Below are 26,044 nucleotides of genomic sequence, written 5' to 3' on the forward strand. Positions count from 1 at the left end.
TGGCATGGACATATATTCACTACCAAACGTAAAATAAATAGCTAGCGGGAAGCAGCCACGTAGCATAGAGAGATCAGCTCGGTGCTTTGTGACCACCTAGAGGGGTGGGATAGGGAAGGTGGGAGGGAGGGAGACGCAAGAGGGAAGAGATATGGGGACATATGTATATGTATAACTGATTCACTTTGTTATAAAACAGAAACTGACACACCATTGTAAAGCAATTATACTCTAATAAAGATGTTAAAATAAATAAATAAAATATATGAAGGGCCTAATTCAACATCTCACACATAGTAGGTGCTCAAAAAAGTAGTTTATACTCGTATCTTCTAGGCCTCCTTCAAGCCTTGCAAAGTTGACGTGGAAACGTACACAGGTCCTTACTGTGAATAGGATTGACTTATTTCATGTTCCCAAACTTCCAAAATAATAGCATTGGGTTTTCCGAGTATCTCATTAAAATAAAAATACTGTCCCAATTCCTACATCATGAGCTACTCTTAGGGACTGTGAACAATTGGGTTTAAAGGACAGACGAAGAACAGCTTACTGTTTCAATAAGCACTTTCAGGACTTATGTAATACAGTCTACATGCATCTGAGGACTCACGAAGGTATTCTAAAATGACTAATATTTAAAATTTAAACCAAGAGAGCTTGCTTCCTTTTGAGAACCCTTTAAAAATATATACACTTGCATTTTTAAATAGCACTATTATTATTATTATTTAATCATTATATTTAATAATAATTAAATTATTATCTAAGACATGTCTTAAATAATAACTCAAATGTTTTAGTCTTGAGTAATCCACTGCCTGGGTCATATATATGTAAAAAAAATAAAATTAAGAGAACAAGCCTAATATCATTGATGTCTACATAGATCTCATAGGTATCGGGGAGGAAAACACACACACACACACACACACACACAGTGAATTTCAAAGTATCCACAAAATGTTATCAGGGTTATAAGAATTGAGGATAATTCAGCCCTGTTGCTGAGCCCACAGAATCATCACTTAAAAATAAGCCTAGGGCTTCCCTTGTGGCACAGTGGTGGAGAGTCCGCCTGCCGATGCAGGGGACATGGGTTCGTGCCCCGGTCCGGGAAGACCCCACATGCCATGGAGGGGCTGGGCCCGTGAGCCATGGCCCGCTGAGCCTGTGCGTCCGGACCCTGTGCTCCGCAATGGGAGAGGCCACAACAGTGAGAGGCCCGCGTACCACACACACAAAAAATAAATTAATAATAAAATAAAATAAATTTTAAAAAATAAGCCTAGTTGCTATATTTAGGAGAAATTGATGTGACGTCCAAAATCTGTGACCACTTTGGGGATTATGAATGATGTCGGCTTCATTTGCCATGCATGGAATGGTAGCTTTTGGTAAGATGAATTCTGCATTTGAAATTGAATATACAACAAATTCCCCTGGGAAGTTATTATTTGAAAGTGAAAAATACCTCCTGGCTGGTTGGGCAACTGAGAAATCACATAAGAAATTAAATTTGTGCCACTGATTTAGTGACCTGTGCAGCTAACATGTAGCCAGAGATGGCGTGTGGTGGGTACAGTCCCTGCCACCAACATGCCACTCAGCCCTCAAGTTTCATAACTTCCCTCTCTAAGCCTCTGATACCTCATTTGTAAAATGAAAATCATAATAGCACCCTCTTCATAGGGTTATTTGTGAAGATTCAATTAATTACTGGATGAAAGCATTTAGAAAAGTGCCTGGCATAGAGTAAGTGTGTAATGCATGGTAGCTATCATACAAGATATAAATCATCGCTGGGCTCCACTGCTTCCTACTAGGCTGTTCACCCTGAGTCTGAGATATCTATTCCCCCAAAGAAAAGAAAGAGCCAGGCTCACTGTTGCTGGGTGGGCAATGGACTACACAGTGTAAAAGAAATGATGGCGTGGTAAAGCTTCATTACCATCTCTCTTTGCTAGGCTTCACGCTCCTTGTCTATTCTGAGACTAATAACCTTGTCTTCAGGCCAGGCTTTCCAGCTGAGCCAGTTATATTTCTCATCACATTCTCACTGATTATTTTGCTGGGATGACCCAACTCCAGTGACTCACAACAAAGCTGCATAACCTAAGGGGATACAGGGTCTTCAGAGAGGTTAAATGCCCATTAAAGTAGAATCATTTTTCTTTACGACGTTCTTTGATTCAGAGGGAGAACTGCTAAACCCAAAGGATGCTGAATGCTGAGTCAAAGCCACAAAGCTGACTTAAACCACATAATAGCAGCAAGTCTGAAGAATCTGGGAATGATTGCTGGTATATGGGTCTGTATCAACACAGGGTCACCCCAGTTTTCTATAAGGCTCCCTGACACACTCTACCAGCAAGTCATGGCTAGGCCACAATCTGCCCATTTTTAGACTCTTTCAGCTGCTGCTAAGAAACGGCTCCACAGAACTACACTAAGTCACAGCCCTGCACTAAGGCTATACCTTTTTGGTAGACTAATACTGATCATATTATGCTATTAAACACTTTCTGGCAAAGAGGAGAAACAGATACTACCAAGGAAGATAAAAGACAAATAAGGTAGCTTTAAAAAGTCCCAACTTATTTACCTCTCTTTCCTTGTTTACATTTACTAACTTGTCTTTACTGTCTGCCCACGATGAATATAGCAGGATGTGTGCATCTGCGTACACAAAAACTACCTATAGTTCTGAGAATATAGCAGTGGGTGATACATTAAAAAAAAAAAAAAACAACAACAAAAACAGGCTCGCCTATGAACCAGCCACCCTGTTAGGTGCTTCCAATTTGTTGTTCTGTTTTCTCTTGTCCACAACCCTGTGAATGACTCTAATCTGCCTATTTATTTGTCTGTCTCTTCTATTAGTATCACTTCATATTGCTAGCACCCAGCACACCACCAGAAACAAATCTTTCTAATCTCTTATTTTTTGAGAGGTCGGTCAAAGGGACAGTTATGGATATGAAGAACTATCACTGGAAGAGTGCAAGTTTCTTTGTTTCCAGGTCACAGACTGTTAGCTGCCAGGAAAGTAATCGCGTGTCTCTCTTGGGACTAGAATTCAAACTAATGTACCCTAAAGACCACAGCTGGTTCCTATAACCCAGACTTAAGAAAAACATATTTCCTTTCAGACTGAGCTTGCTAAAAAGAACAGTATCTTCCCAATTGTTCTAGAAATTGAACATCTCCCCCTTGGCCTGCTCTGTCTCTCTCCCTGCCTCCCTCCCACCCCATTCTCTCCCCTCCCCCTCCCTCCCTCCCCATTCTCTCCCCTCCCCCTCACACCCTCCCCTTTCTCTCCCCTCCCCCTTCCCTCTTTCTTTCCCCCTTTATCCAGCTACCTTTGGAGTTACAATTGCAGGGTAAACAGCGGTCTCTGTCTCTCTGGCGGTAAAATCCTTCCTTGCACCTCTGGCAGTGAACGCCACCCGTGTTGTCACGGCAGTGCAGGCAGCGGAATCCATTTCCTGTCAGTCTGTGAAGTTCCTCATCAAACACGCATTGCCTGGACTTCCCACTGCAATCACAGACTAGGGTCAGGGCAAAAAAAGACATCGTCAGCAGGAAACAAGTCGGGGGCAATCCTCCCGGGCGTTTTACTATTATGAATACAAATGATGCCCAGGGTACTACATATGAATTCAAACTGCTCAACGGCAGAAGGTAAGGGGGTCAAATGCGCCACCTGATGATGGACAGAGTTCTTGCTTTACCTAAGGAAGCAGTGCTGGTCAGGTGTTGCCTGGGAGAACACGAGAGAACATGAGGTCAGTGTTGCCAGACGGTGTTATCGACTCCTCCAGAGAAACCCCAAATCTTTATTATGTGTTTCTACGTGAAAAGTCCTGATTTAAACATTTGCAAGGAATTCATTTTTAAAATTCTGTGCAACCCCATAGTACAAGTCTATGAGCTGGAGAAGACCTGAGAACTGCCAGCTCGTGCACTCCGGCACGACGGTGTAAGAGCCGGTGGTGTCATCTGTTCAGGACCCTTAGCATCCGCCCCTCCAGGGAGGATCAAGGCTGAGGAGCAAATCTTTTTTTTTAATTTATTTTATTGAAGTATAGTTGATTTACAATGCTCTGTTATTTTCTGGTGTTCAGCAAAGTGATTCAGTTATACATACATATATATGTATTCTTTTTCATATTCTTTTCCATTATGGTTGGTTTATTACAGGATATTGAATATAGTCCCCTGTGTTCTACAGTAGGACCTTGTTATTTATCCATTCTATATATAATAGTTTGCATCTGCTAATCCCAAACTCAGTCTATCCCTCCCCACCCACCTTGGCAACCACAGTCTGTTCTCTATGTCTGTGAGTAGTTTTCTGTTTTGTAGATAGGTTCATTTGTGTCATATTTTAGATTCCACATATAAATGATATCATATGGTATTTGTCTTTCTCTGTCTGACTTACTTCACTTAGTATGATAATCTCTAGGTCCATCCATGTTGCTGCAAATGGCATTATTTCATTCTTTTTCATGGTGGAGTAATATTCCATTGTGTATATGTACTGCATCTTCTTAATCCATTCATCTGTCCATGGACATTTAGGTTGCTTCCACATCTTGGCTATTGTAAATAGTGTTGCTATGAACATAGGGGTGCATGTATCTTTTCAAATTATAGTTTTGTCCAGGTATACTCCCAGGAGTGGGATTGCTGACTCATATGGCAATTCTATTTTTAGTTTTTTGAGGAACCTCCATACTGTTTTCCATAGTGGCTGCACCAATTTACACTCCCACCAACAGTGTAGGAGGGTTCTCTTTTCTTGAGGCGCTAATATGACTGTCTGGACAGGTATTTCCTCCCCTCTCACTGCCATAAGTGTCTCTCCCAAAGCCAGGTGTCAAAAAGAACCATAGTCCCATTAAGAATGACTTTCCCCAAGTGTCTAGGGAAGTTTACCCTGTGCACGTTCCAAAGAGATTCATGGAGTGACTAACATCTCCATGTGGGACTGAAACCACCAATGAGGTAACAGGGGAAATCCTTAGTATTGTACCTGGCACACAGCAGATGCTCAAGAAACGTGTCAGCCATGGTTTGGAAAAGGTGATGAGCCTTGAGGTTAAAAGAATGGTATCAAATACCAGTTCTACTAATTCCTTAGGCAAATCACTTCAACTCTCTGAATCTTATTTCTTCTTTCAGAAATGCAGTCTCCATTATGTGCCTCCCTGGATTGTTGAAAGGACCCCACTGAGAAAAGAACATCAAGTCCTTCGTCTGTGCTATCTCACCCCTAACTCACATGAGATAGGCATTGCCTTAGATGAGAAAAATGCAGCTTGGAAAGGTTAAGTAACTTGAGCCAGTGGAGAGTTGGGATTTGAACCTGTCTGATGCCAAAACCCACTTTCTTTCCCCCAGACACACTGTCTCCATTGGCCACGCAGCACCAGTGATAGCCTGTCTCTCTCTGGCAGTGCCCAGGGCCATGACTTACCCAGAGTACTGACTTTAAAAAGCCAGCAAATGTACCAACGTGTATGGAACAGCTGCCCTGTGCAGGCTGGGTCAGCTCTGAAGGCACAAAGGTGGCAAAGGTGACTAAGTATATCTGATGAACTTCCCCAAGTGGCTTCCTTGCAAGAGCTCCTAAAACACTCTCTTATGCCTTTGGATGCCACCTAATCTAGGCAAAGTCAAGAACATCCATCCAGAGCCCACTCTATAGCCAGGACTTTACATCCAGCAGCTCAGTTCATTCTCACAGTAACACTTTAACATGGGTTTAATTATCCCCAGTCAACAGATGAAGAAATGAATGCTTAGAGGGGGTAGGTGTCTCACCTAAGGTCACACAGCTAAGTGGCAAGGATGTAATTGCTCCCAGGTCTGTCCAATTGCAATGCCCTCACCTTTCTATGTTATCCCTATGCCTCCAAGAGCTGGCTTGCCACTGCATGTAGGTATTCTTTCTATAACTCCCTCATAGAGAGTTACTCAGACCCTTCTAGAATTCTTCCTAATCTAGTAAGATGTCCCATCCCTTCTTAAACAGCACTGGTTATTACAAATTATTTTTATGCAATTCTAAATCTGCCTCCCTTCCTGTAATTTTTACCATGTGTTCTGTTCTTCCCTGGAAAACAACACACACACATGCGCGTGTGCGTGCCCACACACACACACACACAGGCACACACACTGGCATACCTACTCTCTTCTCCATTTATTTATGTACTCATCAGATGTTTCTTTCAGGCACTGTTTTACAAGGTACTGCATCAGCCAAGTCCTTGAGTATCAGAAGATAGTTAGACTACCAAACGTAAGGTAGATAGCTAGTGGGAAGCAGCCGCATGGCACAGGGATATCGGCTCGGTGCTTTGTGACCGCCTGGAGGGGTGGGATAGGGAGGGTGGGAGGGAGGGAGACGCAAGAGGGAAGAGATATCGGAACATATGTATATGTATAACTGATTCACTTTGTTATAAAGCAGAAACTAACACACCATTGTAAAGCAATTATACCCCAATAAAGATGTTAAAAAATATATATATATAAAAAAAAGAAGAAGATAGTTAGAGCATCTCCCTCTTTAGTCTTTTCTTCTTCAGGTTAAACTGGAGACCTGTCACCTCCAAGACTTTCAACCATTTCCCAGGTCATGATTTCTTCTTGATGCCCCTCCTAGGAACAAACTCTAATTTTCACTATCTTTCTTTAAATGACCAGAATTTATTACAGTTCAAGTGTGGTTTGAACAGCTCAGCTTACAACGGGACCAGATATTATAATTCCATGGGTGAGCCTAACATTTTCATTAAACTCAAAGCAGATGAAGTTTTCATTCAATTCAAGCTCCCAGGGCTTTTTCACAGAACTGGTTCTAAGCTGAAATCTTTCCGAAAGAATGTTTGTGTAACCAATTTGTTTTTTTGGATTTCTAACAGATGTGCCACACAGCTGTCATGTGCTGTGAAATTTCTACCAGGTACCTCATTAGGCACAATTAGGAGCTAAATTCACCAGCCAGAGATACCTGTGAGATCACCCAGCGGGATCACACACTGAGCCAATGCCCTCGCTACCCCGGATGACTTTTGGGAGCAATCTCAAAATAATTACGAACTTTTCATTGTGTCTTTGTTTTTTTTTCCTCACAGATCGGGGCACGAACCTGTGTCCCCTGCATCATCAGGCGGACTCTCAACCACTGCGCCACCAGGGAAGCCCTATTGTGTCTTTTTTATTCAGAACAAATTTTTGCTGGTAGTAGTTAATTTCATAAGGAAATGAAATAAATATTTTTAGAGCACTATTTTAAAAATAGATAACCTTATTATAATATTTTTTTAACCATTTCCCTCTCCTTCTGTCCTTTCTCCTTTAAAGCTCTACTATGCAAGAATTGATGTTCTTCTTTTAAATTCACAGCCTTCAGTGGAGATGCAGTATAGTTCCAGTAAGGGAGGCCTTCCAGCATCTCCACTCTGGAGCTCAGCTACAAACCTATTGCTAAGCTACCCTCCTCTTCTCAAATGGGTTTCCCTTTAAGCCCAGGGTTATGCAGGCTGGAGTGAGGGGACCTGTGGGCCTCAGGCCTAGGGAATGTATTGGCCGCCTGTATCTGCAGTATGTGAAAATGCCAGGAAGAAACTCTCTCCAGCCTTGCCTGTGGGACTCTGAAGTTACCAGGCTGCGCTGAGCTCAACACTTAGCTGCACTGCACTTGGCTCACTGTCGAATCTTCCAAACATTCACACCCAGAGACTGAGGAGAGAGTTTGCTCCTTTGGCATGCAATAATCCTTTCTGTCCTTGATGCATGTGAAACATGGCCTCTCTCAAAGCATCTCCCAAATTTAGACTAACTTTCCTAAGAGCAATTATTATTCATTCTCACTGCTGGAAAAAAAAAAACTCTTTATTTTTCAAATTCCAGAATATTCTCGCAACTGTGCTTAATAAAGTGGGCCTCCTACAGCTTGTGCCTGGCCTTTTTTATTCTGTGACTGATTTCTGCCCAGTCACTACCAGGACACGTTGGTTGCCAAAGGGCACTGTCAGGTCAGGAGCAAGGCAACAGGGAGCAGTGGGGACGCTGACAAAAGGGCTAAAGGAAGAAGCAGCACTTCAGCCCCAGCCAATGGTAGCCCCATGGGAATGATGCCTATTGTAATCAGCATTTCCACTTATGTTTTTTAAAGACAGAAGTCTGGCTTTGGGTATGAAATCTACTGATTTTTAAAGGTTGGCCAAAAAATATTTTTAAAATTTTTTAAAAATAAAGCTGTGTCCAAGGGCAAATCTTTGCACTGGACTCTGCTATTCTAACAGGCTGAAAACACATCTCATGCTTTAGAGAAGGAAATATAAAGACCTACTGTATGGCACAGTGCCCAGTCCATGGTAGGTATTTGAGGTATTTTTAATGAACAAATGAATGAACGTTTTCTTGAACTTCAGGAAACCCCTAGATGTGTTTCTACCATCTTCAGGACTCCACGTGGCCCCATATGTCTGGACATGCTTTAAAAATACACATACCAGGGGCTTCCCTGGTGGCGCAGTGGTTGAGAGTCTGCCTGCCGATGCAGGGGACACTGGTTCGTGCCCCGGTCCGGGAGGATCCCACATACTGCGGAGCGGCTGGGCCCGTGGGCCATGGCCGCTGGGCCTGCGCGTCCGGAGCCTGTGCTCCGCAGCGGGAGAGGCCACAGCGGTGAGAGGCCCGCGTACTGCAAAAAAAAAAAAAAAAAAAAAAACTACACATACCAGACTTCACTGGTGGCTCAGTGGTTAAGAATCCAACTACCAAGGCAGGGGACATGGGTTTGATCACTGGTCCGGGAAGATCCCACATGCCGCAGAGCAACTAAGCCCCTGCGCCACAACTACTGAGCCTGCGCTCTAGAGCCCACAAGCCACAACTACTGAAGCCCGTGCGCCTAGAGCCCCTGCTCCGCAACAAGAGAAGCCACCAATGAGAAGCCCACGCACTGTAGCCCCCGCTCGCCGCAACTAGAGAAAGCCCGTGTGCAGCAACGAAGACCCAATGCAGCCAAAAAATTAAAAAATTTTTTAAAAAGAAAAAAAAAAAAAATACCAGGGACTTCATTAGCGGTCCAGTGGTTAAGACTCCATGCTTCCACTGCAGGGGGCACGGGTTTGATCCCTGGTGGGGGAACTAAGGATCTTGCATGCTGTGAGGCAGCAGCCAAAAAAAAAAAAAAAGTTAAAAAAAATACAAATACCAATATTTAGCAGTTACCCTCTTCCCTGTTAATTGAGGGGACACTTTTCTCCATACGACCCCAATCCAGAAAATAGCCTTTCTTGGTAACTTATATTATGATTTATTTAGATTCACAGACCTAAATACACACCTATAATACACTTTCAAACAAGAGGATATGCTAAAAATGCTTTGATTATACTTTCCTTCCCTTATGTTTAGCCTTGTTCAATTTGATGTCTAGAATTTTTTTTCATGTTTATTTTGTAATCTACTTGCTGTTCTTCCAAATTTGGGGTCAGCTGTAAATTTTATAAATATGTTGTCTAGTTTCCATCAGGGAGCCTTGACACAAAAGCAAGTGATGGAAGTATAAAGATGGGGGTCTTGGACATGTCCTGTGTCTGCTGGGAATCATTTGTCAAGGTCCATTCATCCAATAAATAAAGATTGAGCATCTATATGCCAGGCAGTGTTCTAGGCACTGGGGATTTAGAGGTAGACAAAACAAATAGATGTTCCAGTCTTCATGGAGTTTTCATGCGAATTGGAGGAAAAGAAAATAAACAAGGCAACTAGTATAGGGAGAATATGTGGATAGCAATATTTGTTAAGGAGAAATACATAAAGCAGTGAAAGGAAATAGGTAGCTGGAGGTGGGTAAAGTGAGTAGGAAGGGAGGGTTGAAAAGCGCCATATGCTGCTTTACTATTTTATCTCTACTTTGATATCTGTCTGTTCATGATCTTTGGCTATTTGTCTATCAGGCACGATGTTTTCAACTGTAAAGCAATTATACTCCAATAAAGATGTAAAAAAAAAAAATAGCCTGTGAAAAACCATAATGGAAATAAATAAATAAATAAATAAATATATACACACACATATAACTGAGTCACTTTGCTGTACTGTAGAAATTAACATAACATTGTAAATCAATTATACTTCAATAGATTTAAAAAAAAATAAATTATCATGAATTATTTCTATAACAAATGTATCAAACTATTCACCTGTCATTTTGTTGCAGATTTTCCTGTCCCTCTCTGGATAAATCCCCTTTCTCTCCAAAGGACCTCACTGATAGATTTTGTTTAACTGATTCTTCCTCCTTTTTCTCCTTCCTTCTGTTCTCAATGAGACGTACATTTATTTCATTCATTTTGGACACTGGGACTTCGTGAGCCAGTGAGATTTCTTTCTTTTTTTATTTTATTTTTATTTTTGGCTGTGTTGGGTCTTCATTGCCGCACGCGGGCTTTCTCTAGTGGCGGCGAGCCGGGGCTACTTTTCATGGCGGTGTGCGGGCTTCTCATTGCAGCAGCTTCTCTTGCTGCGGAGCACGGGCTCTAGGTGAGCGAGCCTCAGCAGTTGTGACTCGCGGGCTCTAGAGTGCAGGCTCAGTAGTTGTGGCGCACGGGCTTAGTTGCTCCACGGCATGTGGGATTTTCCCAGACCAGGGCTCAAACCTGTGTCCCCTGCATTGGCAGGTGGATTCTTAACCACTGTGCTACCAGGGAAGCCCTGAGCCAGCAAGATTTCTATAGCCCTGAGCCAGCAAGATTTCAATAAAGGGAGTTGTAATGTTTTATTTCGTCAAATAAGACATTAAATATATACTTATTTGACATTTACTGGGCTTTGTCATATATTCATCACGTTATCCTTGTTTTCCTCACTTCACCATGGACAGGCATGGGTCCAGAACCTGGCATGAAGCTATCACTGTACCAGAAAATATAGAAACAAATCAGACTCAGACCCTGACTAGACCTGAAGCCTTATAGGGTCTAGGAATTAAAAGCAGCAGGATCTTTCTCCCTGTTTCACTGAACTCTGTATCATAGGAGCCAGGTCCTACCCACTACTCTTACTTGACTATTCATTTGTATGGTACTCTTTCCAAATTAGGGACATCTCTTCAAGGTTTTGTCTTATCCTCTCTCCACTCCCTCACTCTCCTTCATTAAATCCTTGCCCTGTCAGCGGGGATGATCTCCACAGCTAAAGGAGCGAGATTCATCAAGTTCACCTCAAGCCCTGCAGAAACCGAATCATTTTACTGATTTTCATGTATTTCTTTCAGTCTAGTAAAGCTTGGGTGGTAATTGTGTCTGACTCCAATGTATACTGCTTCTTTGGCACTTAAGCATTTATTATCATAATAACTATAATAGCATACCATCACTGACCCTCAAGGTGCTTCTTAGAAAAGACTGCCGGGCAGCCAGACACAGGCCGATCTGCCCACCACCACCCACGCTCCCCACCAGCAGGAAGATCCAGGAGTTGGAAACTCTACAAACAATGCAGCAACGTGTGTGGACTGCCTCAGGCTCACCTAACACTCCCTCCCTCGCTCAAACACACCACTCTAACGGGTCAGGACAGGAAGCTCAGGGGCAAAGGCTGTTTCTAAGCTGTATCCTTCGGAGAATGAAAGGAAACTGAAAATATTTCCTAGGGTTGTGCTCGGGGCAAGGTCTTGGTATGATCAGCTTCGGTGGCTGCAGTTCATCAAGACCTCATTTTAAATTCCCCAGAGGAAACATTACAAGCAATTATGAGAACATTTCAACAATCTGGCATTCATATGGTCAATTGTGTACAAGCAGGTCCTCTTTCTATTGTTCTACATGTGGAAAAGCACAGCTCTGCTTTTCACCAAGCTGATCTAATTTCCACCTTCGTGTGATGGAACGTCAATGTTTTTAGTGTTCTAACAGTAACGACAAAATTTCAAATCCAAACTCCTCTCAAAAACCCTGAAGGTTTGGCCCTGCTGACCTCTCCAACTTGACCTCGGTCCTCTTTCTAGCTCTTGTTCACTGCACTCCAACACATAGACCCTCGCACCCACGAATCCCGGGACGCACCAAGCTCTTTCCCTCCTTGGGCCTTTAGGCTTGCTGTTTTCTTTGCCTGGGCGCTCCCTGCTCACACCCTCCCTAAACCCACGCGGCAGCCAGAGAGATGTTAGGAACGTAAATTAGATGGTGAGAGGGATGCCCACAGGTCTTCATCCCCATCTCTCTCTTGGCACTTATCACTTTAGAGCCTGAGTCATCACTATGTGTGTACATGACTTACTTCCTCTATAGCATTTCTCACTTTTGTACCCCATGGTACCTAGTACAGGGCTTGAGACTGTAACTGGTGGATAAATGGCTGGCTGGAAGGATTGGTTAGCTAGAAGGATAGATGGAAGAACGGACAGAAGCAGGAAAGAAGGGAGGGAGGGAGGACGAGAGGGAGGGAGGACGGAAGGAAGGAAAGCAGGAAGGAAAGCAGGCAGTCTGACTCTAAGAAAAGCCAAACAAGAACTGGAACTTAAAGAAATCTCCCAGGACCCTAGGGACCCAATATGAAATTTTCTCAACACAATACATAAAGTTTTCATTGTCTACATATATGGCATTCGGTGTAAAATAACTAATGTCTGTACCCAAAAAATACATGGTGAGATGAGAACAGAAAGAATTGTGAGAGGAATGTGATACTGTTGTTAGAAGGAGTTGTCTGAGACTTTCAGGTTGCTGCTCTCACCGGATGAACTATTTCTGTGCCAGGACTGTCTGTCCTCTGTGTGTGAGCCCGGAGCTGCCACCTCAAAGGGCAGCACGCCTAGGGCTGCGAGGGAGGAGGGGCGAGGGTAGGAGGCAGGCGTGAGACCATGAGATCAGTTTGCCGTGATCAGGCAGCCTTGACAGGTAGTGTACTTGGCTGCTGTGTGGGACTATCTCAGGAGCTAGGAATCTGATCATCATGTTTGAACCTGACAGCGTGTGCTGGCTGCCGTTACGTTGAGCTTTGCTGTTCTTGCCGCCATGTCAGCTGCTCAGTGCACTAATACTGATTTAGTGAAACAGCAGCGAGTTGATAATAAGTTGCCCGTAATCTCCTGTGGATGAGTCCACGTAGAAACCACTTAGAAACAGTGCTCAATTCTCTTCCTTATTTAGAGGAAAGGTGTTCCATTTCTGGTATTTTGTGCCCTGCATTCCCTTTCTGAGACATTGAATGTTTTTCTCTCTCCTTCCTTTTTGAAACTCTCTTCCCTTAGATACGACGATGCTGTCCTGTACTGTACTTCCCCCTGGCTTATGACCCTCACCCCCTGCGCCATCCAAGTCCTTGCGGGATCCTCTCCTTGTCCCAACTCGAAGTGTTGGTGCTCCTCAAGGCTCAGTCCTGAACCTCCATGCCTCTCACTGAAGAACTCTCTCATCCAAACCAAGGGCTTCAATAACCACGACGGGTATTGACATACCAAGATATTTCCCTGGCCCAGAATTCATTCTCAACTCTAGACCCTGATGCCCAGTCATCCACTTTACATTTCCAGCCGATTGTCTCAAAAGCTGTTTACACAAAACATGTTTAAAACCAAACTTGTGATTGTCAGCCCTTCAAGTCAGAAAGCTGGGAACTATCCTTATAGGGTCTCCATCTTTCTCGCCTGCCTCTATTCTATTCAACTCCCAACTTTATTGACATAACTGTCTACATAGCTCAAGCCCACCCAACTCTACCTCCACTACGGCCACTCTACACCAAACCCCAGCCACCGCTTGCCTGCGGATCCCCCGCAACTTCTCTTGCCTCCCTCCGCTCAGTAGTCAGAAAAACCTTTCCACATACAAATTTTACCAATACCTCCCTGCTTCAAACTCTCTGACGCCTTTCCTTTACTTTTAGGATAAAGACCAGAACTCCTTAACATTGCCTACAAAGACTTTCACGGCCTAATCCTATCTACTTTGCCAGCCTAATTTCACAAAACACTCCCCACTGGGACCTCCTCATCTCTCTGCCATTCATTTCACTTATATTTCATTTTAGGTCTTGACTTCCTCTGTTTCTTAAAATTCTTGCTGCAGAGGACAAGCATCACGGTGGGGAGATGTGGATTGGGGCTACCCAACCTCAACCATTCTCTTACCTTTGGTTTGTTCAAAGAAGTTATGCTAAAAATTCAATCTTAATTTATTATTATTTAGATATCATTCCCTTCCTCTGAGTCAAAGAACTGGCCTCATGTACACTGACAACCTTTTCTGCTCAAAGATAGCAAACTTCCCCTCCAGGAAGTCAGCTACAATGAGGCCCTTCATTAGGAAGTCCAAATGTAAATAACTAGATAGAAAATGGTGACTAAAAGTAAAGGTGAGAATAGTATACTCTAAAAAAACCTGACAGATGCTCATTTTCAGAAGAAAAGCAATTGTTGAAATTACCTCCAAATCAGAGATACTCAGGATGACAAGATGAGTATTTTTCTTAAATTATAATAAAAAGATGAAAATGCTCATACTTTTTAAGATTTAAAACCTCCTCCATGGGATTTTTCTTTCCAAAGCTTAGTATGTTTCTCAGCTTGGGTAAATAATTTTTTTTTTTTTTTCTGTGGTATGCGGGCCTCTCACTGCTGTGGCCTCTCCCGCCACGGAGCACAGGCACTGGATGCGCAGGCTCAGCGGCCATGGCTCACGGGCCCAGCCGCTCCACGGCATGTGGGATCTTCCCGGACCGGGGCACGATCCCCTGTCCCCTTCATCGGCAGGCGGACTCTCAACCACTGCGCCACCAGGGAAGCCCAAGGGGGCCACTCTTCATCACGGTGAGCGGGCCTCTCACTATTGCGGTCTCTCTTGTTGCAGAGCACAGGCTCCAGACGCACAGGCTCAGCGGCCATGGCTCACGGGCCCAGTTGCTCTGCGGCATGTGGGATCCTCCCGGACCGGGGCACGAACCCGTGTCCCCTGCATCGGCAGGCGGACTCCCAACCACTGCGCCACCAGGGAAGCCCCTGGGTAAATAATTTAAAACAAAATCTGAACACTTCATCATTTAAAGTGATCTAGAATTTTATGGTTTGATGTGTGACTGCTTCCAGTTTCAGATTCTTCAGGTCTGTCACAATATGTTTTCTAAATAGAATAAGAAAACTGAAATGGCACGTCCCTCGCTAAGAGTTTTTTAACTGAATTCCTTTCTCTGCCTCACATTTTTCACAGCTGTCTTTTAGGCCAGCACAGCCAGGACCACCGGTGCCCTATCCTGCCTGATGGTTTGTTTCCCTGGACATGTAAATGTCCAAGCATTGCAAGTTAGCCTGCGACTGAAGTGCTCTAAGGAGAGGAACAACAGAGGTCAGTGTTCTAATCGCATGGGCAATTTTGAAGGCTAGAACACGGACAAATCTTTTCAACTCTAAGTCATCAAGAGTCAATGAAACTCAGATCACCACATTTTCCTTTTGAATGACTATGGCTTAAAAGCAGTCACCTATTTTCATCAAGAGTTCATAGCACATTTTATTATAACCTAGACTTAGGAATGGCACACGTGGACTGTGGATGACTCAGCCTGGTGGGGACTAGACCAGGAGACCACACCTGGAGATGTCTTCCCTAACACCCCACCGGGGCCCAGGCAGACAGTGGGGAGAGGAAAAGAAGCCCCAGTTAACAGAGAGGTTGGGGATGCCAGTTTTTGTCTGAGTAGCAAAGGTGAGAGGGAAGAGAAGGTTAGGACACAAGGGACAGGAGAGGCTCCCTTCTCTTACACCCGGCGTCTTTAAGGGCTCGACTCCAAGACAGCTGGTGTCAGCTACAGGGTGTGATCAACGCTGATCGCGGTGAGGATTCTATCACCGCATGTAACCCTACACCCTTCTGACCACAGAAACTACTGTAGAAATTTCTATATCTCCATTAGATCATCTGTAAAGAAAAGCATCCCAATACAGAAAGCACATCTGACTGTTAATCAAAGAGCATAGTGTTCTTTGAGCACTTGCTACATGGCCCAGGAAAAGGTGTCATATGCCCCTTTAAGAAGCAGCTGAAGTAAAGGACATTAGAGAGTCCAGGACAGCTAGAGGTGGCCCCTGAAGCAATGAGGACCAAAAGGAAAGAAATCATGTATGACGAGTCTGAATAAAGAAAAGTTTAAAAGGTAATTCTGATTTGTACTGAAACGCTTTTCGGAGTATACATTAAATGTGGTTTTTGAATTGCTTAAATTTGTGTTTTGTTGGCTCCTTAAAAAAAAAGTTACCTAATGATTCTTCCTCTTTAAACCTTTCATTGCTTTTATGAACAAGACATTTTTGTACAAGGAGACTAGGCACAGATTTTTTGCTATCACTACATTCCTTCCCAAAGATACACACATTTAGGTATGTGCGTGCTTACCATGCACCACTAGAGTTCTTAGTTTTGCCAAAAGAACGTGGTAATCCGTGTACATTACAATGTTGGAAAAAGTATGGAATGCATTTATAAGACCTTCCTTAGAGATTCATTGCTGAAAAAAATCCATTTGAAAATAATAAATTACAGTTGTATTGCTTAAAGACAGAAGAATGAATTAAATGGTCTTTAGGAGCCCAGCCATTTTCATCTATCCATAAAAAGAAGTAACAAATATTCTAAGAAGAGTTTGGACCATGAAGCCTCCAGCAGGGAGTGGGAGCAACGTGTCCTGCATCCCAGTCGGACAAATGGGCTGCTGCTCTGCTGTCATTTCCCACGCTAGGTCATCTGTGGCCTGGGTTCTGTCCCCTCAGACCTCAGCACATGAAGACCCCCTCCTACCATGTCCCACGTACAACACCCTGGATGAGGCAAGAGCGGCAGCTTTGGGATGCTGTTGGATCCACTGCTCTCACAAAGTAGACCAGCCTATTGAAATGAGAAATGATCTTTAAACATTAGGAGTTTCCTGTATTCAAGAGCAAAACGGGTAGTGATTTGAAAGAGCAGTAAATATGTATGAAGTTTAATGGTCAATGCTCTGGCCGTGAAACTGAAAGACTTCAAAATATATACCAATAGTCTCCAGCAGAGAGAGAAAATACCTCTGGACACAACGATGCTTAAATAAATTCAGGGGTTTCCCTGGTGGCGCAGTGGTTAAGAATCTGCCTGACAATGCAGGGGACACAGGTTCGAGCTCTGGTCTGGGAAGATCCCACATGCCGCGGAGCGACTAAACTTGTGCACCACAGCTACTGAGCCTGCGCTCTAGAGCCCGCGAGCCACAACTACTGAGCCCATCAGCCACAACTACTGAAGCCCGTGTGCCTAGAGTCCATGCTCCACAACAAGAGAAGCCACCGCAATGAGAAGCCTGTGCACCGCAACGAAGAGTAGCCCCCGCTCGCCACAACTACAGAAAGCCCGCGCACAGCAACAAAGCCCAACAGAGCCATAAATAAATAAATAAATAAATAAATAAATAAATTCAAAACATTGACAGGTGAAGCAGAAAGGCTTATTGCTGTCCCTCAACTGTCCTGAGCCACTTGGTCAATTCCAAGCTGTGTGATGATCTATAAACAGAGTTGAACAAAGAGAAGAGGAAACTTGGTAGTCTGAAATCTGTTCTCTTATCAGGGCCCCAGGGACTGGAGTTTGTGCTTGGTTCTAACCTGCTGTTTGCTGACAGTTTTAAAGGAAAGGCCACTCTATTGACTCACACAAATAGAGATGTCTGAAGAGATGTCCCATCTAGAAGCATAAGGGATGTTCTTATAATACATCAAGATTCCATCAGGTCTGAAAATTGATTTAAATGAAAATTCTTTAAAAGAATGAGAAACAAGCCAAGGGGATATCTTGTTAAAGAAAATTAAACTAGCAATTGAAATCTGATCCTGTTATTAACTGCCTGGCTCTGGTCAAGGCAATCATTTTCCTGTGCCTCAATTTTCCAGTCTATAAATGAGGGTCATGCATGCCGGAGCCCAGCTCTGTTATAACCAACCATGAGAATTTGGACAGTTGCTTTGCCTCTCTGAGTGTCATTTTCCTTAACTATAAAAGGAGAAGCTCCTGTAGAGAACCCTTAAGGGCCATTCTCATTTAGTTCCATGATGTTGTAATAAGAGAAGAAAGTGGTGAAACATGCAAAACTTTTTGTAAGAAACACCCCATATAAGTGCAGCTGAAGATTTCATCATTTTTCTAATGTTTAAGTTAGTGTGGGAAATTATTTGGTTGCCATTTAATTTTTTTTTTAAGAATATGAATACCCATATTCACACAGTGAATTAAAAATAAAACCTGGAAAAGAAACAGTTGGGTTTCTGTAAGTGGTCAACAAGCCTGAAGAAGTCCAGGATATGTGTATATTTGCCCAATTGATCTCCACCTTCCTCTGATACTGCAGGAGTCCTCACATGATCAATGTTAGAGAAAGAGCCAGTCTTTTCTTCTTTCATGACATAAGGAAGCACATGTTAGTTGGGGAGGCACATATACAGACATACAGTCACCCAGAGACACAGAAGAGACTCAGCTTTTGGCTTTGGGTATGATTCAAATATTACATCATGTACCTGGGGGTTATATTAGAACACAGCCCAGTAATGATTCAGTAATCAGCTAGGTCTAATTTGTGACTAAATTAGAGTATTCCAGAATCTATGGAGCTCCTATTTCTACACTGGTCTGTAGTAGATGGTTCAAATCTTGTCCTTGCAAATTTGCAAAAAAAAATGTCAATATAGTTGAGCCACTAAGAACTTAAATGGGAAAAATATTCCCAGGATGGCCTCAACATCTTAATTTCATGCTCCTGACTTTCCCATAAACACTGATCACAAATCAACATTCATCCTCAGCTTCTTGGATCAGTGGAGCTAAACCAGTGGCTGCCCCCAGTTCAGGGCACTCACAATTTAAGCTTACATAGGAATCTCCAGCTTACACTCCAACCCAATTCTATACTCCCATTTACTATACATACTAGAATATAAGGTGACTATAAGGCCACATTTAAGTCTTTTCAAAATCTCTCATATTACATGAGAGCAGTTCGTTATATAATACTTTAAAAATAAAGTATAATTTGGGGAAGACATGTTAACCTGAAATGACCTCAATCAATGTTTTAGGTATTTATTAGCAAGAAAGAGGCCAAGCTATCAAACATAATTCTCATAATTGTTCATCATCCCACAGTTGTGGGTGCTGAAAGCCGCCATAAGTAAGACTTTCAAGATGATTATGCTGTGACGATCACAGTGTGTGCTTCGGGATAATTTTAAAATCTTTTTCATGTTCTGAAATGGTGTACTTGCCAACGACAGCAGCAAAAGCAAACTCGATAGAGCTGTGTCTCAAGTCACCTGGTCTGAAGTAGAGAAAAAACTGCATTAAAGTGGCTTTAGGAATATTAAAGATGGAATGTGAATATAATTACTACATGAAATGTAAGTGAACAAATGAATACTTCTAAGTTATTATTTTACAGATTATGTGACTTTAAATATGTTTGTAAAACTAATTTACTAAATTAAATGGAAAGAGACACACGACCACTGCATCTATATTGCTCAATGTTTCATACTCAAGTTAGCCAAACTGGGAATTCCCTGGCGGTCCAGTGGTTAAGATTCCCTGCTTGCACTGCAGAGGGCATGGGTTTGATCCCTGGTCTGGGAACTGAGATCCTGCGTGCCGTGCAGTGTGGCAAAAGAAAAAAAGGTTAACCAGCCCCTTTCTTTTTTTTTTGATGGTGTGAGAGGGAGATCTTCCCATTGAGAAGCGAGAGATCATCTTATGTCGGGGTCATCTTATACATGGGCATGTTCTAGAGAGTAACAGATGTGCTTAATCTGTATGTGCTGAGGTCTGGCTGACAAAAGGCAAATGATATGAAACCCAATCTTGAAATTCCAATCTGCTTTGGGTTCCTTGTCAGGAATTCCATTTGTTTCATTGGGCAAAACTTAGGGTTCATTTCAGCCTGAGCCAAAGGGCTCCTCATCACCTTTCCTGGACTAATGAAAGGAGCCTCTTCCAAAACTTTACCACTTAAAACACAAAAGGCATTATACTGACATTCAGTACTGGCAGAGCAGTTAGTTATATAACAATAATATCGAACACAGTGAGTGTTTACTAGGCACTGTGCAAAATGCTTTACATATAATAATCACAATCATTTATTACCCTCATCTCAGAGATGAGGAAACCGAGTAACACGTGAGGTAGCTTACCTCAATCCCTTAAGTGGTAAAGGACAGTGCTAGGATTTGAACCCAGGCAGTCTTATTACAAAGCCTGCACCCCTACACATGATGCTGTACCACTTCAACAATTTAATAACAGAATCTAGGAGAGTGTAAACCTTTCCAGGGGTCCTTTCCACTCTCCACAGCACTTCTTTTCTAGCATCAGGACATGGGAGAAACTAAATTAGTGATTTAAATAATCTTCGATTCTGAGCTCACCATTCTCGAACAATTGCTTCAAAACTTACCTGGTGGGGCTTCCCTGGTGGCGCAGTGGTTGAGAGTCCGCCTGCCGATGCAGGGGACACAGGTTCGTGCCCCGGTCCGGGAAGATCCCACATGCCGCGGAGCGGCTGGGCCCGTGAGCCATGGCCGCTGAGTCTGCGCGTCTGGAGCCTGTGCTCCGCAACAGTGAGAGACCCACGTACCGCAAAAAAAAAAGAAAAACCTACCTGGTGGCTGAATCCAACAGTGTCTCTTAGTCCTCACTCTTTGTGTATTCATATTTCTACCTCTGAGTACCATTTATGACTCCGACATCGGCGAAACTCTTCCTTGGGCTAACAAAACTCTCCTCTTTCTTGATTCTCCTCTAGCCTCAATGCCCCTTCCTCCTGTTCTCCTTCACTGTCCTTCCATCTCCTTGGGAGCTCCTCTGGGCTCCCAACTTTATGTTGTTTGAATTTCTTCTAAATTTCAAAATCATAGCTCCAGCTGTTCACTGGACATCCCCACTTGCATCTCAAATACAAGAGATCCCCACAGAAACTCACTTCCTTCACTTCATCCATCGCCCAGCCTCGTTCCCAAATCTGATCGTCTCTATAGTCCTCATTTCCTTTAACGGCATCACTGTCTAACCAACTACACAAGCCTGAAGCCTCGGACCCATCTTGGACTCTTCCTCATTTCTCACAATTTTCCCTTACTATTATCCCTAACACACGCACACACTCATTGGATCACCAAATTCTTCCAATTTTACCTTCTAAATGTCTCTGTGATCTGTTTCCTCTTTACTATTCCACCACCATGAGGTAAGCCTTCATCATCTCTCATTTGGATTATTGCAATGGCCGTTTGTTTGCCTCTCCTAGCTCAACTCCATCCTCTAAGCCCTTAAGTGAGTGATCTTTTAAACATGAATCTGACCACACCCACCCCACTTACAAAACATCTGCAACCGCAACCCTTCTTTGCCTACAGGGTACCAACCTAATGGCACAGACTGGTACGTAAGGCTCTTCACCACCAGATTCTTGGCTACATTTCTAGTCTCATTCCTATCTCCCTTCTCCAGTCGCACCTCCCCAGGTGAACTATGATCCAGACCATTGGAGCTACACCTACATTCACACCAACTGTGAACTCCTGAAGGGGAGTCTCTATCTTTCTTAATGACCTCTAAGCATCTGAGTTCACTATATCAGACTTTGGCATCAGACTTTTTTTTTAAATTAATTTATTTTATTTATTCAGTTTTGGCTGCATTGGGTCTTTGGTGCTGCGCGCGGGCTTTCTCTAGTTGCGGCTAGCAGGGGCTACTCTTCATTGTGGTGCACGGGCTTCTCACTGCGGTGGCTTCTGTTGTTGTGGAGCACAGGCTCTAGGAGTGCGGACTTCAGCAGTTGTGGCACGTGGGCTCAGTAGTTGTGGCGCGTGGGCTTAATTGCTCTGTGGCATGTGAGATCTTCCCAGACCAGGGCTTGAACCCATGTCTCCTGCGTTGGCCACTGCGCCACCAGGGAAGCCCAGCATCAGACCTTTTAAAGAAACGTGGTTCTAGGCATTTTAAGGCACTTTACAGTAACATCTCATCCTTTCAACAGACCTGCAAGGATACGCAGCACTATGGCCTCCACTTAACAGGAAAAGAGCAGACTCCGAGCAGCTGAGGAACCTGAATGGTTACGAATAAGGGACTAGTAAGTGAATCAGCCGAATTTTGAAGCCAGGTCAGGCTGACTCTAAAACCTGTGCTTTAGCTGAGACCAACTCTGATTATATCTAACACCATAATTTCACCTGCACGGGAACATCCAGGAAGAAATATCACTGCTTTAGGCTCGCAGAGGTGCACAGATGCAGGTCGCTTTGGGAGGTGGCAAGCACCATACTTTCGGTCCAACTCCCACTACATCACAGCATCCCATGAATGGGAAAGCATGTGTGCGCTAGCCTAACACAAAGTTTTCACACTCTCATTGAGCCCCAAATGAAGCCCTTTGAGGAGGCAGCCTAGTTTTTTAAGTGGCCTGTCTTTAAGGAAGGGGAAAGTCTGGAAATGAGCTTAAACACTGCTTCTGACTTAATGATGTAGATGGAATACTCAGAGCTTGTTCATCCTTGAGAAGTTAGAGTCCAAACTCTGTCCTCCTGAGTCTGATTTTATTAAACAGTTTATTAAACAGTTATTTTATTAAACAATTCATCACCCTACATATTTGTTTCTGTTATCTAATGCTAACGCACACACATACACTCAGCTACAGCCAAAAAAGGAAATTGCTTCAATAGTTACTCATTATATAAAACATATGTAACTTGTTCCCTTATTACTTTTTTTTTTTTTTTTTTTTTGCGGTACGCGGACATCTCACTGCTATGGCCTCTCCCGTTGTGGAGCACAGGCTCCGGACGCGCAGGCTCAGCGGCCATGGCTCACGGACCCAGCCGCTCTGTGGCACGTGGGATCTTCCCGGACCGGGGCACGAACCCGTGTCCCCTGCATCAGCAGGCAGACTCTCAACCACTGCGCCACCAGGGAAGCCCCCCTTGTTAATTTTATAATGTGGTCCCTAATGTTCCAGTCTAAGAACCACTGGATCAAGTGCCAGTAGTTGTTTATGTAGCTTTGTGCAAATCCATTTCCATATTTTCTTTTTTTAAACCAAGGAATTCTAGTAGTTGATCCATAAGCAGTTCCTCTGAATTCTAATAGTCAAAGACTGTTCTTACTTTTAGGATGTTTCTCACTAGGTTAAAGTTATTTATTCTGAGGGATTCTAACCCACATGAACATTTTCATAAGTCATTTTTAAATGGTAGTCAAGGATGATGGGTTGTAAGATAATTCCAATATTAGGAAAAAAACAAAAGACTACCAAATGCATTCAAACACATGCTAAAACATTCATGCCATTCAAATACAATTCAGGTAGCATCACCTAGACTGCAAAGTAATAATTGAAATATCTAAGATAATTCCATGTACCCATGAACCTGGTCTCATGTTCACACATGCACATGTGTGAAGATGGCTCTTGGACCTATTGAGATAGTTATTGAAATGCCATCAGATACAAGAAGCAAAAATAAACCTGAGAATTTGGGGTAATTACACAGGCAAATATCATTGGTAAAACTAAGTGACCACTAAGTAAAACTTAAGGAAAACACCCTTTATGTGTTGTCATAGCTGACACACGCATACAGTAAACCGTTGTTAGGTGCCCAGAAAGTTTTGTTTATAGGAGTTGAACTTCTCATGAAGTGACAGCTACTGGGTGCCCTAGATAAGATCAAATGACCTATGACATAGGTGCCCAATAAATGCCTGTTGAATGAATATTATGTGAAAATACTATAAAAAGTAACGTTATGCAAAAGTAAAGCATTGTTAAGACTCTTAACTCATTTTCCATCCCAAAGAAACGGGAATACCAGAAGGATGACTGAAGAGATTCCTTTTCAATCTTTGTGGGGTTCACAGTCACAGAAAGCATTCTCACCAAAATCCCATCAGTAAAAACACACATTGGGAATAGAATTTATATACCAACATGTTTTGCTATTACTGATCAAACAGAAGCCCTTTGATCAAAAAAGCAACCAAGAAGGAACAATTTTAAAGCAAGGAAAACCCTGGTTTGGCACGACCTATTGGCTTCCTATTTTAAAATCAGACAGCTTTATATAATATTGTAAATAATATATATTATTGTAAACAGATCTCTGGAGGAGCCCCAGATGCGGCAGGAGGAGGGAGCTCTAAAGAGATTCTCACAAAGTGGGGCTCCTCGGAGGTGAGTGCAGCCATCATGGTCTGCAGGGAAAGGCCAGTCCCCAGCCCAGGGCTGCGCCGTTCCTCCTGGAAGGGACTCACCTGGCGTCCTGGAGTTGGCCCGGGCCGCAGGCAGGAGGAGCGAGAAGCAGAGGCAGCAGCTCAGCCAGAGCGCAGGCATGGCCGGGCCGGGCCGCGCAATCAGCCGCCGCAGGGGTGCTGCCCTGCGCCTCGCGGCTGGGAGCTTTCGCTCTGCGCTCCTCTGTGCCTTCCTTTTCCTTGATCAGGTGGTTTTATCGACTCTTCTACCTGACTCAGTCCTGACAGGAAGAGAGCGTGTGTGTCAGGGTGTGACTCACCTGTGAATAAGGAGAACCCAGCCCTCGGGAAGCAAACACACAGCACACACGGAGCTGTAGAAGCGCTCACCCCAGCTGCCAGGCCCCCCCCCTCGCCGCAAGAAGGGCGCACACCTGACCTGGGCCGAGGGTGTGGTGCGGAGGCCTCAGCCCAGGGAGCCTTCTGGAGGAATGTGCCGGATCCCCTGAGCCCTCCTTCTCTCCCAGGGTGATCCAGGGCAGAATTCGGAGGTAGCTAGCAGCCTGCCCCTTCCTCACACTGGGAGGCCCAGTCTCAGGAGTGCAAATTCAGAAATAAATCCGCAGCTGTGATCAGCTCTGGTCTGAAAGACATCAGGGAAAACAGGCCAGTCCAACAGTCACAACAGGGTCCCCTTTACCCTCCAGCCTAGGCTCAACCTCTCTCTGAACTACAGTAGCCCTACCCCAGCCTATCCACTCTGGTGACACCTCATTCTATGCCTCACCATCACCTGGCTGGACCAAAGTTCCTCTCCTGGGTCCCCATCACCTCTTGATCACCAGGCCTAGTAACTCATTAAGTCATCTGTTGACTGGTGGGCCTCCCACCAGTCTGTACTAGGCTAGGTACCATTCTGTATCACTAACAACTAGTATAGTATCCAGCGTGCACTTGGCGCTCAATTAGTGTTCTGTTGGATTGAATAAGAAAGAGGATCCAGATTTTATATTCTTTTTACATTGTAGAGCATATTTCTCATGCCATTCTCTACGGGCCCTTTAGAAAATATCTGTAGAGTCCAGCTGTGGGTATCATCCAAGTCCATTGTCTTAGGTGAGTAAGAAACTGCAAGTGGTGTATCCTACATTGTCCCTTTCCCTAGGGAGGCTGGTGGTACTAATTCAAAGAGGTGGCTGCCAAGGAGAAAGCTTTGGTTCCTGCTAGAGATTTTTAAATCGCCAGAGGTATTTTATATATATATATATATATACACACACACACAATCTGTCCAAAACAATCACCCCTACTTTTCATCATCAAGGCCTGCAAAGACCTCCAATAAAGCCCCCAATAAACTATTGTTCACTGACTAAATAAATGAATGGGTGTTCTCTAGATAGTTCCATACATGATAACAACATAAGGCAACAAACAATGCAAAATAGTACATGATTAAGTGTCAAAGGGTATAAGATTCCAGTTTGTGCATGGAATCAAGGCCAGGTTGGGCTGCCTGGACAGCTAGGGATAGCTTTGTACAGAACATGGAGAATGAACCAGGTGTTCAGGAATACCTGGGATCTGCATACAGCACCAAGGACCCATAGGAATGAGGTAGGTTACTGCAAACTGGCCAACACCTACTCTAAAAACAAATCCCCATCAATAAAAATGAGGACTAGAAAGGAAGCTCCAGTTATCTTATCCCAAGCTTGATTTTCTTTTATTCTGTCCATGATTCAAAAAAATAT

At 43.6% G+C, this 26,044-nt stretch overlaps 1 protein-coding gene across 1 annotated transcript in view; it reads right to left on the reverse strand.

Moving 5' to 3' along the window:
- LAMC2 (laminin subunit gamma 2) overlaps positions 1–24,503 on the reverse strand; it is a gene marked incomplete at its 3' end in the record, with an annotated part of 60,389 nt that extends 35,886 nt beyond the window's left edge. The window contains exons 1-2 of the mRNA XM_082833822.1: positions 24,354–24,503; positions 3,363–3,551 (exon numbers count right to left, since the gene is read on the reverse strand). Of these exons, the coding sequence (XP_082689948.1) occupies positions 3,363–3,551; positions 24,354–24,432 (268 nt within the window). The 5' untranslated portion in view covers positions 24,433–24,503. The remainder of the gene's footprint in view (positions 1–3,362; positions 3,552–24,353) is intronic.
- Positions 24,504–26,044: the final 1,541 nt, after the last annotated feature.

The sequence above is a fragment of the Leucopleurus acutus genome, assembly GCF_964270905.1.
Source record: "Leucopleurus acutus genome assembly, chromosome: 2".
In the NCBI taxonomy this organism is placed as follows: Eukaryota; Metazoa; Chordata; class Mammalia; order Artiodactyla; family Delphinidae; genus Leucopleurus; species Leucopleurus acutus.